General features: G+C 48.4%; 1 protein-coding gene across 2 annotated transcripts; it reads right to left on the reverse strand.

The window, feature by feature from the left end:
* Positions 1 to 868: 868 nt before the first annotated feature.
* On the reverse strand, positions 869 to 14,323 carry LOC117864452 (uncharacterized). 2 transcript variants are annotated; one of them, XM_034748565.2, is made up of 7 exons: positions 14,125 to 14,323; positions 13,702 to 14,032; positions 12,833 to 12,955; positions 12,562 to 12,741; positions 11,681 to 11,793; positions 4,412 to 7,590; positions 869 to 1,001 (listed from the first exon to the last, which is right to left on the reverse strand). In XM_034748565.2, the coding sequence occupies exons 5-6, from the start codon at positions 11,749 to 11,751 to the stop codon at positions 4,461 to 4,463; spliced, it is 3,201 nt and encodes a 1,066-aa protein (XP_034604456.1). In that variant the 5' UTR covers positions 11,752 to 11,793; positions 12,562 to 12,741; positions 12,833 to 12,955; positions 13,702 to 14,032; positions 14,125 to 14,323; the 3' UTR covers positions 869 to 1,001; positions 4,412 to 4,460. The 2 variants fall into 2 exon arrangements, with proteins under 2 accessions (XP_034604456.1, XP_034604455.1); XM_034748564.2 differs by having other exon boundaries at positions 12,833 to 13,570.
* Positions 14,324 to 14,826: the final 503 nt, after the last annotated feature.

Here is a 14,826-nt window from a genome sequence, read left to right on the forward strand (position 1 = left end):
CCCAGTATGAGCCATTGAGTGTTGTCCTCTGGCGTCATTGCTCGCAGGTGGCGAAGGAAGGCCGGCTTGGCTAAGTGTCGCGATGGGCCGTATACCGTCGTGAGTTTGAAGCGAACGTTGCTGTGTTTAACTATTGCTGTTGCTGAGATCGAGAACCGGTTTGTTTGAATGTCCTGTATGTCAAACACTCTTTCATCCCAGAGTAAGAGGATACCGCCCTTCGTGCCTGAAGCCGCTTGGAATGTAAAGTTATTTAAGCCGGGTCCCCCTAGGAGGTTAGCTAGAGCCGCGTCGATGTTTTGCATCTTTGTTTCTTGCAGGCATGCGATATGGCATGTTGTCGCCGCAATGGTTTCGCGAACTGTGAGACATCTTGCTGGTGCATTTAGCCCTCTCACATTCCAGCTCAAAATTTGGAAGTTGTCAGTCATTTAATTTATTTTGTGGCGCATGAAGTTGTACTGGTCGTTTTTGCGGATTTTGCAGCGACTCCTGCGGTAGTGGTGTTGTGACACGCGGAATAGTAAGCTCGTAGATGTGCTGGTCACTGTTCGTATGTGGTGCTGCTACTAAATCACTCCCGTTGTCGTTGTCGCATTTTATCACCGTAATAGCTGTCGCCGCAGGTTTAGGTTCGTAGTAGTAGTCGTGGCATAGTTTGGAGTTCAAGGTTTTTGCCCGAAGGTCGCAGCCAGCAGGGCTAAGATGAAGTCCTCCCCGAAGGTCGCAGCCAGCAGGGTGAGGAGCTGAATTAGAAATTACATAAACGTCGCGGTAGCAGTAGTAGTAGTAGTAGTAGCAGCGATACATAATAGAGTAGTGAGACACTTGATGCAATTGTCCTGGCAGGGCACTCATGCAGCCGCATGGTCCAACTGCTGGAGTTCTCCCACATCATCCCCTGCCATCAGGAGAAGCGCTTCGTTCACTTGGTCCGCCGCGTCGTCGTCAAGGTCGAAGAGGGTGGTCATGGCGGAGATGACGTAGTCCGGCAGCGCCCCCTGAAACATGTTAAGAAAATCTTGCAACACTTGCTCGATCGGTGCCATCTCGTCGTTGCCTACACCTAATTTTCTCCAGAGGTTTCGTTGTGCACGCTCGACTGCTGGCATAGATGGCTTTTTGGCTAGGCGTGCGCTCCGCCGCACTTTGCTCATATCAAAGGTGCGGCCCCTACGCATGCGTTGCGGTGGTTGCTGCGGCAGTGCTGGTGGCGGCGGTGTTGCAAAGAGATCGTCAATTTGTGGTGCTGGGATGATTTGTGTTGTCTGTGGCGCAGGAGGTGATGGCGTGTGCTGCTCTGGCCTTATAGAGTGGATGGGCGTCTGGTGGGCGCTAGGTTTGTTCAGCAGGGTGCGTTGGGCCGCAGTGAAACACTCAGTGATTGAGTTGTGGGTCAGCCCATTATCATCCCCCACAGGAGAAGCCGTCTCCCTTGGCCCAATTCGAGATGGGCCGCCCGCCTCATTTGTCCTTCGCGGTGGCAGATGAGCAGGAACAGCATTTATTTGGGCCCCCACCTGTTGGGCCTCCTTGCCGAGCAACTTGCCCGTTGGGTGTTGGGCCGCAGCCTGCTCATTCTGCTGGGCCGCACCCCCTACAGGTTCCAGTGCAGCCTCGACGCACAGGGCATCAAGCGCCCGGCTGACCTCTTGGACTGGAGAAGCCGCCGCCGCCGTCGCCGTCGAGTCCTGTAGCAGCGTCGCGCGGAGCCGGTCGAAGACGCGCGGCACCTCTTGGACAGATGGAGACGCCGCCGCCGCCGTCGCCGTCGAGTCCTGTAGCAGCGTCGCGCGGAGCCGGTCGAAGACTCGCGGCAGCGGAACTGGATCGGACCAGGCCTTTTCCCCTGGCGCCGCATCATCGATGCCGAGGCGGTCGGCGAGCCAGCACGCCTTGCGGATGTACTCATCGGCTCCGGCGTGGCAGAAGCTCTTCCTGGCGCCCAAGGTAGAAGAGTCAGTCATTGGGGGTGCTGCGGTTACCTGGTGCTGGACGTAGTGCTTCAGTGCTGCCGCTTGCGCCGCGAAGAGAGCTTGGAGCTGCGATGGGGCTAGGCTGGTTAGCCCCGGTGCACCATCTTCGTGTCGTCGTCCCTGCGGAGGAGCGTAGCTTCGCCTTGGGGGGGAACGTGTGCGGTCACGGCGCACCTTCCCCGAATCCCACCAGGAGTCGAAGCCGGTCTGCCGCCCCTGTCCTGGGTGTTCATAGTCACCGTCTTGATGGTCGTCGTCGTCTTCTCGGCGGGACGGCCAGACGAACGGCCAGTCATCACAGCGCTGCCGCGCCGGGCGGCGCCTGTGACGGTCTTCTTTGGTACGCTGTTGCTGACGGGTGCTGTCGTCGCACCGTCGTCCATCTTCCCCATCATCCCCCGCAGCTCGGGCGCCATGCTCTGTTCTGTGGCCGCCCGCAGACGCGCACCGTCCTCCACTTGGTTCAGCACGGTGAGGATCCGCACTAATGTGCTCTCTCGGCGGTCGGGGGAGTCGCGCCGGAAAGCGTGATCTGGCATCCGAGGGCGTGCCGTCGACGAGGCCGTAGCGCCATTCGTAGCGTCGCCGGATGGGGACGATGCTTTGCGGATTATCGATGGCTTGCTGGAGATCACGCGCTGCCGCCGAGTAGTCCTCCAGAAGTGGCAAGTGGATGAAGACCTCAAATCGGGTCCCTTGCTGCCAAGGCAGCTGCAGGGGCTCGGCCGAAACTGCAAATGTGGATGATTGTGCTGCTGGATTATGAGTAAAAGCAAGCCATACCTTCTTCGGGATTTCGCTCGGATCCACCGTCCAAGCCCACAACTCAATATGCCTGGAGTCCGCCGGCTGAAGAAGGTCAGTGACGATATGCTGGAGGGCGCACTTGTGGCCGATGACGCGCTCGACGATCTCCGGTGTCCAAGCGTGCGACAGGATGCCGTCGAGGCAGAGGCGGACCCTGTAGAAGATACGGAAGCCGAGAGCATGTGTGAGGCTTCGCCAGGTGCGGAGGCAGATGTCGATGCCGTCGCCTGTGAATCGTCCTCTCCGCCGTGCCTCCACCGCGTGTTCCGCCTGCTCGAACCGGATGAGATAAGGTTCAGGTTGATGGAGCGTGACGGTGACGTCGCCTGGCCGCAGGTGGAGTTCCCTGGTGAGGAGTCTGGCGATGTCCCTGTCACCGGCGTCCGGTGGCAGATGCAATGCCCACGGGACTAGTGCACAGGCTTCCCAGTCCCGCGCATCGTGCTCGAGGTGGAAGGTAGTGGAGACGAACACCGTTTCAGCTTCTGGCCGCGTATTTGGGTCTCCTATGGCCATTGTAGTTGTGGTGGTTCTTGATTGAGGTGGATAGGACCCGGCGGCGGGGGGGTGGCGATGGGGGAAGTGGCGATGTGTCGAATGGCGGACGTTGTTGGGCGGCAGGCGGCGAGCAGAAGCAGCTTCGCGCGGCTGTGGAGATGGCGGCAGTGTGCAAGGATGTGTAGGTGGCGGCGGCGGGCAAGGAGACTTGTGAGTGTCGGGCCTCTGATGAAGGTGTGGCCGTGGCGCCCTGCACTCGCGCTCCCTATGCCCGAAGCGCCGGCACCGGAAGCAGCGAACGGGGTCACCTCATGCCGAGGCGAGGTGATTGGGGGCGAGGCACCGGAAGCAGCGGCCCTCAGTCGCCCGTTTGAAGGCGAGCAGCGCCCTGTTTGGTGGCCGCCTTGAATTGTCGCTGTGGCTCCGGTCGTGTCCGCCGTCGCGTCGCTGCTCCTCGGGCCGCGCTTGCCGCCGCGTCCGTCGGCTTCGCACTGGTTGCCAGTCATGGCTCGCCGGATTGTGCTGAGGTATGTCCATTACTCCGCCGTACGGAGGTCCGGGGCGTGGCGCCGCTGACGTAGAGCCTTGAATGCGCCGCGTAGTCGTCTTGTCGTCGGAGTTACTCCGTCCCCCATGGGTAGGAGCGCGGTCTTCTCCGTGGTGGTGCAGATAGGCTCGGCCGGTTGGAGTATTGAAGCGTCTGGCTCTGACGACTTCCGCGTAAGACCGCGTCCCATCCTTCACCCTGGGAGCTGATTTGGTGCTGCTGGGTAGAAGATCCAGCAGTGGGGGCTCCGGATCCGGCGCGGTGGCCTGCAGATCCGGTGAGCCCGGCACCCAATCGGCCTCAAACGCCGACCGTCGGAGGAGCCGGGGGGGCGGCGGCGGGGAGCTGTTGAAGAACTGCTCCCAGGCTCGCTTGGAGGGTGGGGATAAAGGGGATGGGGGCTGTAGGGGCTGGGTGAGGTGCGGGTTCGCAGGGGCTTGGCGGCGGTGGGCGGTTGGCGCCGGCGGTGGTTGGCGGCGCAGCGGCGGGGGGAGGAGCGGGGCTGGTGGGGAGCGGAACATTTTTTCAATACTTACGTGTGGATATATGACGGCAAATGGAGATTGAAAATCACATCACGTACCGATTAACTTGATCAACTTGTAGGCTTGAGCATGGTATGTATTCCTTCATCATCTGAGGTAAGTCCTGATGACGACACGCTCGCGGATGGAGGCGGACGCCGGGGGAAGCCTGGCCTCGTAGCTGCCGCGATGCGAAGGCACGTCGTCCCACCACAGCTTGGTCCACCAGGCCCGCTCCCCACTCACCTTCACGGCCTTGTCTGGTTTCTGGTCGAGGCGCGGGAGGCGGCGCAAGCTCCAGCACCCACGGACGTGGAGCTCCTCCCACGCGGGCGCGGTCAGGATGGGGTTGTCGACGTGGAGTTTCTCCAAAAGTGGCAGCTCCTGGAGGCGTATCCTTCGGAGGCGAGGGAGCTCGTAATAATTACAAGGATCATTAATGCCGTCGTCGTAGAAAATTGCCTTGAGGTTGTAGCAGAAGCGGATGTCCAGTGTCACAAGACTTGGCAGTGCAGATGGACTTGATATTACAGCCTCCAATCTCGGGCAGTACTCTAGGTGTAGGTGCTTCAGTGTATCGAAACCAGGGGAGTCACCACGGTTGAAACGGGTTAGACTTTTCAGATGGGAGACAAATGCATGCCTCACAGTTCTCACATAGTCACTAAAGACTTCTTGCATCTGATGGCACCGTTGCAGCTTACATTCCTCCAGCTCACTATCCAAATAACCCAGATGATCACCGAGACAGGAGATGTGAGTGTCATCTGACATGCTAATTGACTTTGTGACTCGTAGAAGATAATCTAGACCACGGGGATACCGATCCACGGCTGAGATCTCCAGGTGACGCTCAGCCTCCCGAAAGGGAGGCACGTCATCCATTGACACCATAAAGACTACTCCATCTGTCAGATAGTGATGGTTTACATCAGCATATGCTGTCAGTGCTACTTGAAGCCTGTCGGTTTTCACCATGTCCTCTTCATCATGTATCTCCCTAGTTGTGGCCTTGCATGATGTAACTCGAACATAGAAAGATTTCAAAAGGCTTCCACCTCTTACTAAATCCCTGGTGCTCGAGTCGAAGCTATAAAAGAATCTGGAATCACTTACGCACACCTGAGCATCTTGTGGATTGGAATGATTACCAGTTTTGTCTGAGCATTGATCCAAGCAAAACACACCTGGGAGTCTCTGTAGCTTATGCCAAGGAAATCGTCTGAGGAATGGAACGCCCATGAGAAGCAATCGCCTAAGCTGGGGTAGATTAGGAATGTCCTCTGGGAGCTCTCTGATAGCTGTAGCAGACAAATCAAGCTCCTCCAAAGCATCAACCTCCTTAATGTCAACATGCTCCAACATTGTACATCCACGCAAGGACAACCGCCTCATATGAGGTGCACCGATGAATGTGAATGATCTCAGGGTTGGGTGCCTCTCTAAAGTTACCTCTACTTCTGTCATTGGCTCACATCCTTCAATATGTATATTGATCAAGCCACATAATTTGGAAACCAACCCTGGTACAAACAACAATTTCTTGTTCTCGGTTAGCTTGAGTGATTGGAGCTTCTTCATTTCCTCAAACATCTCCCTAGGAAAAGATTTTATTTGAGTCCTTGTGAGCTCGAGTGTTGTTAGACTAGACAATGCAACAATGGAGGGTGGCATCTCCTCAAGGTTGGAGCATTTGACAAGCAGGAGCTCTTTTAGATTAGGCATGTTATGGAAGAAGTCGCCTTGGAAGTTGCTTATATTTGAATAGGAGAGATCGAAGTAGTAGAGCGAGCTGAGCTTTTTGTTGTTGTTGTTTTCACGGAGAGTAATTTCTGTATCTGGGAAGCTGAATGGACTTCTGAGGTTATAGCAGCCCCTAAGAGAAAGCAATTGGAGTTTTTGGAGACAACAGATTGAAGGAGGAAGTGATTCTAGAGGAGTGTAGGAAAGATCCAAAACATGAAGGCAAGAAAGCTTGGCCAAGAAATGATTAGATTGAAGCTTCATGAACAACCTCGACTGCTGGGGGCAATGCCTTATAATGAGTGTTGTTGGGCCGCTGGCTCCCTGCCTTAACCATTCTCTGCTTACATGCCATCCTTGATCACCCAGATGTGAGATCCACCGCATGCGCTCCAGTCCAGGATGATTTCCCTCACAAAAAAAAACTTCTTCTGTTGTGTGGCACTCTGCAACGAGATTATAACAAGCTAGGAAGTGTGCAGCAGATTTTGTGGCTTCATCAACTTTAGTTGCAGGTGAAAAGGGAAGCTGCAGCAACGAGTACTCTCGAAAAGCTTCAAGGATGACATTTCCCACTTGGTATATATTATTGTATTTGCCTTGGCAGTCAGCTGCTGTCACCTCCGTTGTTCTTTCTAGCACGCCAGTAATGAGGCCCTGTATGGCCCATTGACGTATCAGCTGCTCATCTGAAGTAATATCAGCTAGTGCATCAGAACTCTGCTGATCTCCATCTCTATGGGCATATGAACAGTGTGGAATGAGCAGCATGAGGATGTAGTGAAAGCACCGGACGGCCACGTGGTGCCAATATTGTTCATCTTTGTGGCCGGTCACGCCCAAGATGTACTTGGCTGTCTGATGCAGTGAGTAGAGAGTAAGCATCAATATGTCATCCCCACTGAAAGAATCAACGATACAATCATAATCCGGCTTGCTCCTGTCATAGACATCTTTGGAGGTGCCGGATACAATCCAGAAAGAGTCTTCCAACCCAGGAGGAGGAAGGTATAATAAGTCTTCTGTGAAAGCACTAAGCTTGATGGGCTTAATGGGCTCATTGAGGTTGTTAATCACCAGCAGGTACTTCTTCTCCAGCAGCTTTTTCAATATTTGAAAAACCGTTGATTGTAACTTTTCTCGCAAGGAGTCCGTTGCATCCTGCTGGCCATAGGTATAGTACCACAGCTCATCGCCCTCTGCTTTTAGCCTGTCGTATTCTTGGTCCAGTAGCCCAAGCTGCTCCGCCACTTTGATGGCCAGCTTGTCATTAATACTGAGCCTCGTTCCAAGCACTAACGCCTGCTTCATGTCCACCTCTATCACGTGGTCAAAGGGACCACGTTTCTTGATCATGACCTCCCGGACGATGCTTGATATAGCTCGTGTGAAACATGCTGCGGGTCCCACCCCAACATTCCAGTGCACGAGTGCATACCTGTCGAGTTTTAATTCCAAGTCACGATATGCAGGGCTCTTGAGAAATCCTTTCAACCTGGCAGCACAAATAAAAAAGGATCCGTTACGTGCTTTTTGAACAACTCGTGCTCAATGTTGAGTAATTTGTTAATCATATTCTCTTTTATGCCTGCCCTTTTATTTTATTTTTATTCTCACGTTTGACGATTCTGAAAACAGCAAACATGAAGCTTAATGCCGATACTGTACATCCTTGTCCGTTGACATATAAAATCACTTTTTTATGCATGTTTTATCAACAAACTTATTTGATAATGATAACAATAATAATTATAAGAATTCGGGTGCATATCTGAGTGAAAATGATGTCGTTAACACTGGGGGTGGGAAAGACAAGCAAAATAATTCTTTCTTTTCTTCAAAATTGGATTCCAGGCACATGGTAATCTATGTTAGTTCACGATATAACTGTTAATTGAATAAATAAGCTTGCCATGATGGCTTTCTTTAAAAAAACATAAGTAGAAAGGTGGCCTGCATAAATTTTTGTGTTGTTGTTCTGATGACCAAAAATATATGTTCAAATATTCTTTTAGGCAATATAAATCATTTTTTTTTGCAAAACAGGAACAATTAAATTGCACTTATAACACTTTATGAAGCCATTGAACATATTAGGTGAGCTGGAGAAATGGATTAAGATTAAGAGAACAAAGCATATGCATCCGAGAGAAAAAGGAGGAATAAAATTAGGAGATTTGCGAAAGATGATTGTGGCGGAGGCGGTGGGGCTTAGAACTCTTATTGCTGACTTGTTTGAATCAAGTGCAGGTCATATGACTAGCTCCTTTATCAAGTTCATCCCAATGTTTCACCTGAGATGATGTATGAGTTCCTATTGAGGGAGTATAATGATGACGAGATTAAAAAGCATTGAATCGCATGGGCGGTCTCAAAGCTCCAGGGGTTGATGGTATGCCAGCTTTACTTTTTTTAAAAATATTGGGATATTGTTGGTAAAGATGTGTGGTGCAGGAGGTGAGGAAGCTACTGTTGGAAGGTGAAATGCCCAAATGATGGAATGTCCGCTAAACGTTATTTCACCAGATATGATTACCTAGAACAAAAATGTGATTTTGTGCCCGCCATCTAATCACGTATAATGTGCTCCTGGCTTATGAATGAACCCACTTCATGCAGACAAAAAATATCGTCGTTGTTGGCACCAATAGAACACTTGGCTATGATTTCTCCTAGCGATTTCCCGACCCACCACCGGCGTAGCGTAGCCACCGAGAAGGGAGTTGTAGAGCCATGCCTCGTACACGGTCCGTGCTGGGGAGCATGGCTTGAGAGAGCGGCGAGCATCCGTAATGCCAACCCATCGCGCTGGCGGGCAAGATATGGGGCCCTACTGCTGCTGATCGAGAAGACACCGAATCCGGTAGTAGGTGGACCAGATCCGGCTCGGGAGGCCGCACTCCCGCCGCTAGCACCGGTTGCTATGGCTGCCGGTGGGTATCACCAAGCCAGGACGGGGGAGGTGGGGAGAGGGGGAGTGGATGCTAGATCCAGCTGAATAGGGGGTGGATCTAGCCTCTGGCGTCCTGCAGAGCCAACTGTAACCCATTGGAGCTCGCTCGGCCATGGTAGCTTTTGGAGCAAAAAGAGAAGGCCAAGTGGGGGGAGGAGACCCGCTGGAGGAGGCTCGCTGCCGCCATCCTCACGCCTGCACGGGCTTCCGGCATGGCACTCCGGTGGCAGCAAGGTGGAGGGAAGGGGAGGGGCTACAGTGGTGGTGGCGGCGGTCCACTCGAGGCACCCTAGGGGGAGGGGGACGACACGAGCGGCCTTCCAGTATGGGTTGTCTATTAAATTGTTTCTCAATATTCTACACTAATTAATGATTACACAAAAAGACACATACCATGGTTATTGTGTTGTCTATAAAATATCATAAATTGTGTTGGCCATCATATCTTGTGCCAAACCCATCTCTTTGTGAAGATACGGCTTTGCTCGCTCTCATTTACTCTATGCCACATGGGGTAGAAATGCTTGCATGGCTCATGTAACTGATCTTACAAAGTTTTGGGTAAGATTTTATGAGTAAGAGTAAACCCTAGTTCCCGTGTCCTAGCATATATATACTCCTTCGCCAACAGCGAGGAGGTTCTCCATTAGCATTCCGAACATGAGTTTCTTGAATTCCTCTTCTTCCTCTCATTTGTTCTGTAATCCATTTCTTGAGAGAATGAGAGCATTCTACCATCAAACAAGTGTCGCTGGCCTGTTACTTGAGGTTGCTGCATCCTAGACGATTCTTAGAAGACAAAACTGTTGAGGTTGTAAATTATACAAAACCTGGTTGTTCTTGTGAAGGGTGTTATATGCTCGTCTTAGCAAGAGAGATGAAGAGCATCTCTAGTGAAATCGAGGCTTGGACATTCTGATCTGAGGTGGTTCAGCATTAAGAGGTGTGTTGACACAGGCGGCTGCAACTTATAGTCCACCTTATCGTGGATCAAGTGTGACGGACAAGTCATTAGTACCATGGAATAAAATTATTGTCTTGTGATTGTTTATCTCTTGAACTCAACTTATATATGTGCAAGTTACTTTGAGCAAATTTATATTACTAGGTACTGGATTGCTCTTATTACCTAGGTGGCTAGGTCGCAAAACTTGACATAGGATATGTTGTGTTGTTGTGAGTTATTTATTTTCCACTAATCGCAGTTGCTAATTTTGCAAAATTAGTTGAAACCCTCTAGCTAGCTAGTATCCTTTGATCCTAAAGCAGCATGCAGCCATATCATTTACCCTCTTTTGGCAGATGCAGATAGAAAACCGTTGGCTGTGAACTATGATGTTTTTTCCATGTTTAAACTAACCTTTTTTAGGACAGTGGTGTTAGATTGATCTCCACCAATTGGCCCAACGGCCAATTGGGCCCTGGATCAGCACCCTGATCGGGGAACCCAACCCTGGTATGGTTGGTGGGCCCCCGTCGCACAGTGCCATAAATAGGAGGTGGGGGCCAGGGCACCAGATATGAGGTTCGCCTGAGCCGCCAGACACCCCACCTACACCTAAACCCTAACCGATCTAGAGGGGGCGCTGCAAGCGACGGGAAGCTCTGCCAAAACCTCACCGCCGGTCTCCGCCACTCCTGCGTCAACAGCTTCTTCACCAACACCGTATTGGCGAGTTCATGCACCAAGTAAGTCTTTTACCTGCTAGACTAGCACCTAGAGTTCCTGTCGTATCTAACAAGTGTTGCTGATTCTTGAAATTGGAAAGGTGATTGCGCTCGGTATGTTGTGCTCCGTAAGTGTGCTCTTGCTTAGGGAGCTAGATGCATGTATATGAGGTGATTGTGCTCGGTATATATGTTGTGCTCCGTAAGTGTGCTCTTGATGCATGTATATGAGGTGAAAGGACCGTGCCCCTTCGTTTTCAGCTTTCATGACTGTTAATTTAATTTCTTGTTGCCTTGAAGGAGAAAAAAAACAGAGAAGAAAGAATTGAAATGCAAGGTAAATTGTACGGGAGAGAGAGGAAGAGGAACAAGAAAGCAGAAAAGTCAATGCCATGTCGCATCTATGAAATATGACATGATGACAACTTGCTCAAAAATGGCCTGAGTGTATTATTTAGATGGCATTCAATACTCCAAGGGATGAATGCATGGTTTGTTTGCTAGAGTTGGTTAAGTAGATGAATATCAATACAAAAAGGACTATCACATAATGTTCATACTCCTTATCATAAGACTATGTCTAAGTTCCTATGATACTTGAGCTCATCACAAATTTGTGAAAACTCTATTACATACGGTTCACAACTGTGGTATGCTGCTATTAATTGTTTGTGTAAGTTCCTGTGATATTGATGTCACCACACATTGTGAAAAACTAAAAACTCTATCACAAATGGTTCACAACTGTGATATGCTGCTATCTCTAGTTCTTAGCTTAATGAATGGTAACTATTGCCACGAAAAGTTCTGAGTTATGAGATTTGTGTTTTTTAAACAGATGAGAAAGTCATGTCCTTTCAGGGGGAGAGGGAGAGGGGTATGTAACTGTCCAGTTTGAGTTTGCTGTACAAATTAAAAGTAAAATAGCAAAACTTATACATATTAGATTTTAAAAGTAACATACCAGAAGTTGATGTCTTGCAGATAATGACGCCATTCATTCAATGGCATTTCAAAAGAAAATGGTTCCGCCATGACTAATGTTAGTAGTTGACTCAAATTCTCAAATTGTGGAACCTGCCAGTGGTAGAAGTAATTCGAACTGGTTATTAACACAGAATCACAAAGTTTTTTAGACAAGACATGAATAAATAGTTAAACAATTAAACAATTACTATTGGGGTCATTGTTTTATTTACCTACACATGCACAGGTCAATATAATAGCTAGGCAGTTCATTTGGATAAATTTATTTGTAGCTAGAAATTGTAAAATAGAAATCAGGGCACTGAGTTAGAATATTCAAAAAAGGAACTTATTTCACATTTGAGCATTCAGAAGCTAACATCTATACATGATTAGATCTAGATTGCATACCTGCTTATACAAAAATTAATCACATTTACCTTTATAAGTATATTATGAGTAAGGTTCTACAAAAATTTTACTGGAGCACACAAAACAGATGTGAGTTGAGCGTCCTGCAAAATACTTTTTTTAACACCTACTGTAACCATGTATAGGAGGAAGATTCTCCTGGTTTCAAAATTAGTAGTCCTGACCTGACAAAAACATCGTGTCCTTCATGAGGCTTGATGGGGACAAGCTCCTAGATTCACATAGTATGGCAGGGTCGAACCAGTTGATGGATTGACAAAATATGCAAGTTGCAAGGTACTCGTGCTTCTAGATAAAGTGGACTTGATCTAAATCTTAAATAAAATTTACCTCTAAGATGAATAAATTTCTACTTTCATGCGTAATCATAACAAAATCATTTAAACTTTAATGTATCGGTTTAATTGAATTTAATGTTAATCACTGCTATAGTTAGTGTTTATTTACCTCTGATTTAGCTTTGGCTGGTTGTCTATAGTGAATTTTCCAGGCGGAATAACTCTGTGTGATATAATATCACACAGTTCCTTCGCCAAGAAAGCAAACCTTTAACCTGAAGGTTGCCAATATATATTGTCTCTCCAAGTCTGCTCCAGAAGGAAACACTTGCTTATATAATATATAGTCCTGAGAAAAGATGAGCAGTTCACAACCATTATATTACTCAGAGAATTTTAGTGCTAGCAAATCATGAAACAAGAATGGTGGATATTAGTACCTGGTGGCTGGTGCCAAAGTTTGTTGATATTGCGTGGATGACAAGATATGACTTAGTTGACTTGCTGGGTTTCAGTTTGAAGGGGGTTGGATCATATCAATATTTTGGTGTGTCAATGTGTCGCTAGAAGAAGAAAGTAATTGCAAGGATGAAGGAATAAATCAATTATGTTTTGTAAGAACCAATAACTGAAACAAAGGCATTAGTTGTAGTGTAGAAGAACAATGGAAAGTGAAGATTTTTCACTTTTTTTCAACTTATCACGAAGGGAAAAGGGCGCGAAACAAGAGCAGGTAAAATAAAAAGGATAAAACGACATAAAAATGCAGACTAACTGTACAGGAAGCAGCGAATTTTTTTTGTGATTTTTTACTACAGTTGATGAACAAAAGGCATAATTGAATCTATGAAAGAACAAGAGTAATGGGCAAATGATCAGATGTTTTTTTTTCTGCGGGTGGTGATGGGGTGTTTGTGGAGGATGGATGGAATTTTCTGTCACTTCGTTGGGAACCTTTGAGAACAAGAACGGGCTGGTGGCAGCAAATGAGCAAAACCAATAGCTGGGAAGGGAGTCGGCCATTGTCCATTACAGTACTCTCTTATAGACAGGAAGTCAGGAACAGAATGGCAATATGCTCTGATTACGACAACACGCAAAGTATGCCTCTCTAGTAAAGCTAAAGTTGAGAATACTGAAGGAATGGCTTGTACCATGTTCAGAGAAGAAACGGTAACCTGGAGGTTTAAAGAACAAAAGGGTATCTCAGGATGGAGTGACAATCATGACAAGGCCTTAATAAAGCACGCGAGCACAGCAAAAGAAGAGTAGCAGTATTGCTTTGCTTGTATGACAATTGACACTTTACCTCAATAACTGAACATGACTGGAACGGAAACGACTTTATCAGCAACGTTGAAGTGCTGTTCCTGTTCTATTCTTGCTCAGAGCTGGACCAACTCAGTAAAGCAGTGGCAAATCTTTCTGCGACATAGTTGGAATCATTCTTCACTTCGTTGGAAAATCCTTTCATACCCTTTTGCAAAAATTCGTCTCCCCAAATGCTCAAACAGTTATCAGAGTTTATCAGGTATCTTTCCTGTAACTGTAAGATCTATTTTCTGCAGCCAGAGCATGACATGCCTAAGACTTGACCTGTATTTCCTTTCCTCTAAGCATTTAAGAGTTAAGCAGCGCCCCTGCCATTTTTCGTCCAAAAGAATGCTTCACCATTACATGAAAAGAGGAAAACCAACGCTCAGGTGAATAATTAACATCTCACCGATCGGACCTGGTTCGGCCGTTACTAGCGGCCATAGCGGCCGCCGTACCTCGCCTTCCTTGAGGCCGCGCCATCCTTGCCGCAGACGGGGCGGCGCTACTATTCGGCTCGCCGTCACTCTCTCTCTCTCTCTCTCTCTCTCTCTCTCTCTCTCTCTCTCTCTCGTTCGTTGTGGCCGAGGTGAAAGCTGAAGGCGTGGTGAGAATTGTGAGATAAAAGTGAAGATGGGCCGAGACGCAAGACCCCTTGAGGCCCTCTTTTCTGGGCCTATCCGAGCTAACCAAACAAGCCCTGTGAATGGTAGCTCTTTTTCCTTTTTCTTTTCTTTAGTCACATTCAGAAGAATTTGTCGTTTGTTGTCGTCTCACTGCAGATATATAAACTTCATGGAATTATAGAATTTGTGCCCAAGTTATCATTAGGGAATACAATCCGTTTGGGTTTATGGGAGAATACTTTAAAAATGATCATGAATGCTTAAAAATGTATATTGTGGCAGACAGAAGCTTTCAGGAAGTAATTGTGACCAAGGTAATATCACATTGGTACATCAGATCAGGTATGCTGTTATTTGCTACCGAGAACTGCCTCAAGATGTCCTCTGCTTGCGCAGCAAAGGTTTTTGGACTTCGTCAGGGGCAGTGATAAATGCAAACATAGTTTAACATGGAACGGTAATGGATAATGATTCGTACTGAAATAAATATCGGT

The sequence above is a fragment of the Setaria viridis genome, chromosome 7, assembly GCF_005286985.2.
Source record: "Setaria viridis chromosome 7, Setaria_viridis_v4.0, whole genome shotgun sequence".
Classification (NCBI taxonomy): domain Eukaryota; kingdom Viridiplantae; phylum Streptophyta; class Magnoliopsida; order Poales; family Poaceae; genus Setaria; species Setaria viridis.

What these genes read in the sequence shown, in the direction of transcription:
- LOC117864452 (XM_034748565.2), bottom strand. Translation starts at nt 11,751, where the DNA reads ATGGCGGAACCATTTTCTTTTGAAATGCCATTGAATGAATGGCGTCAT. An exon ending in CTGCAAGACATCAACTTCTG is followed by an intron (nt 7,591 to 11,680) that starts GTATGTTACTTT and finishes TTGTGCTGCCAG; the next exon opens with GTTGAAAGGATTTCTCAAGA.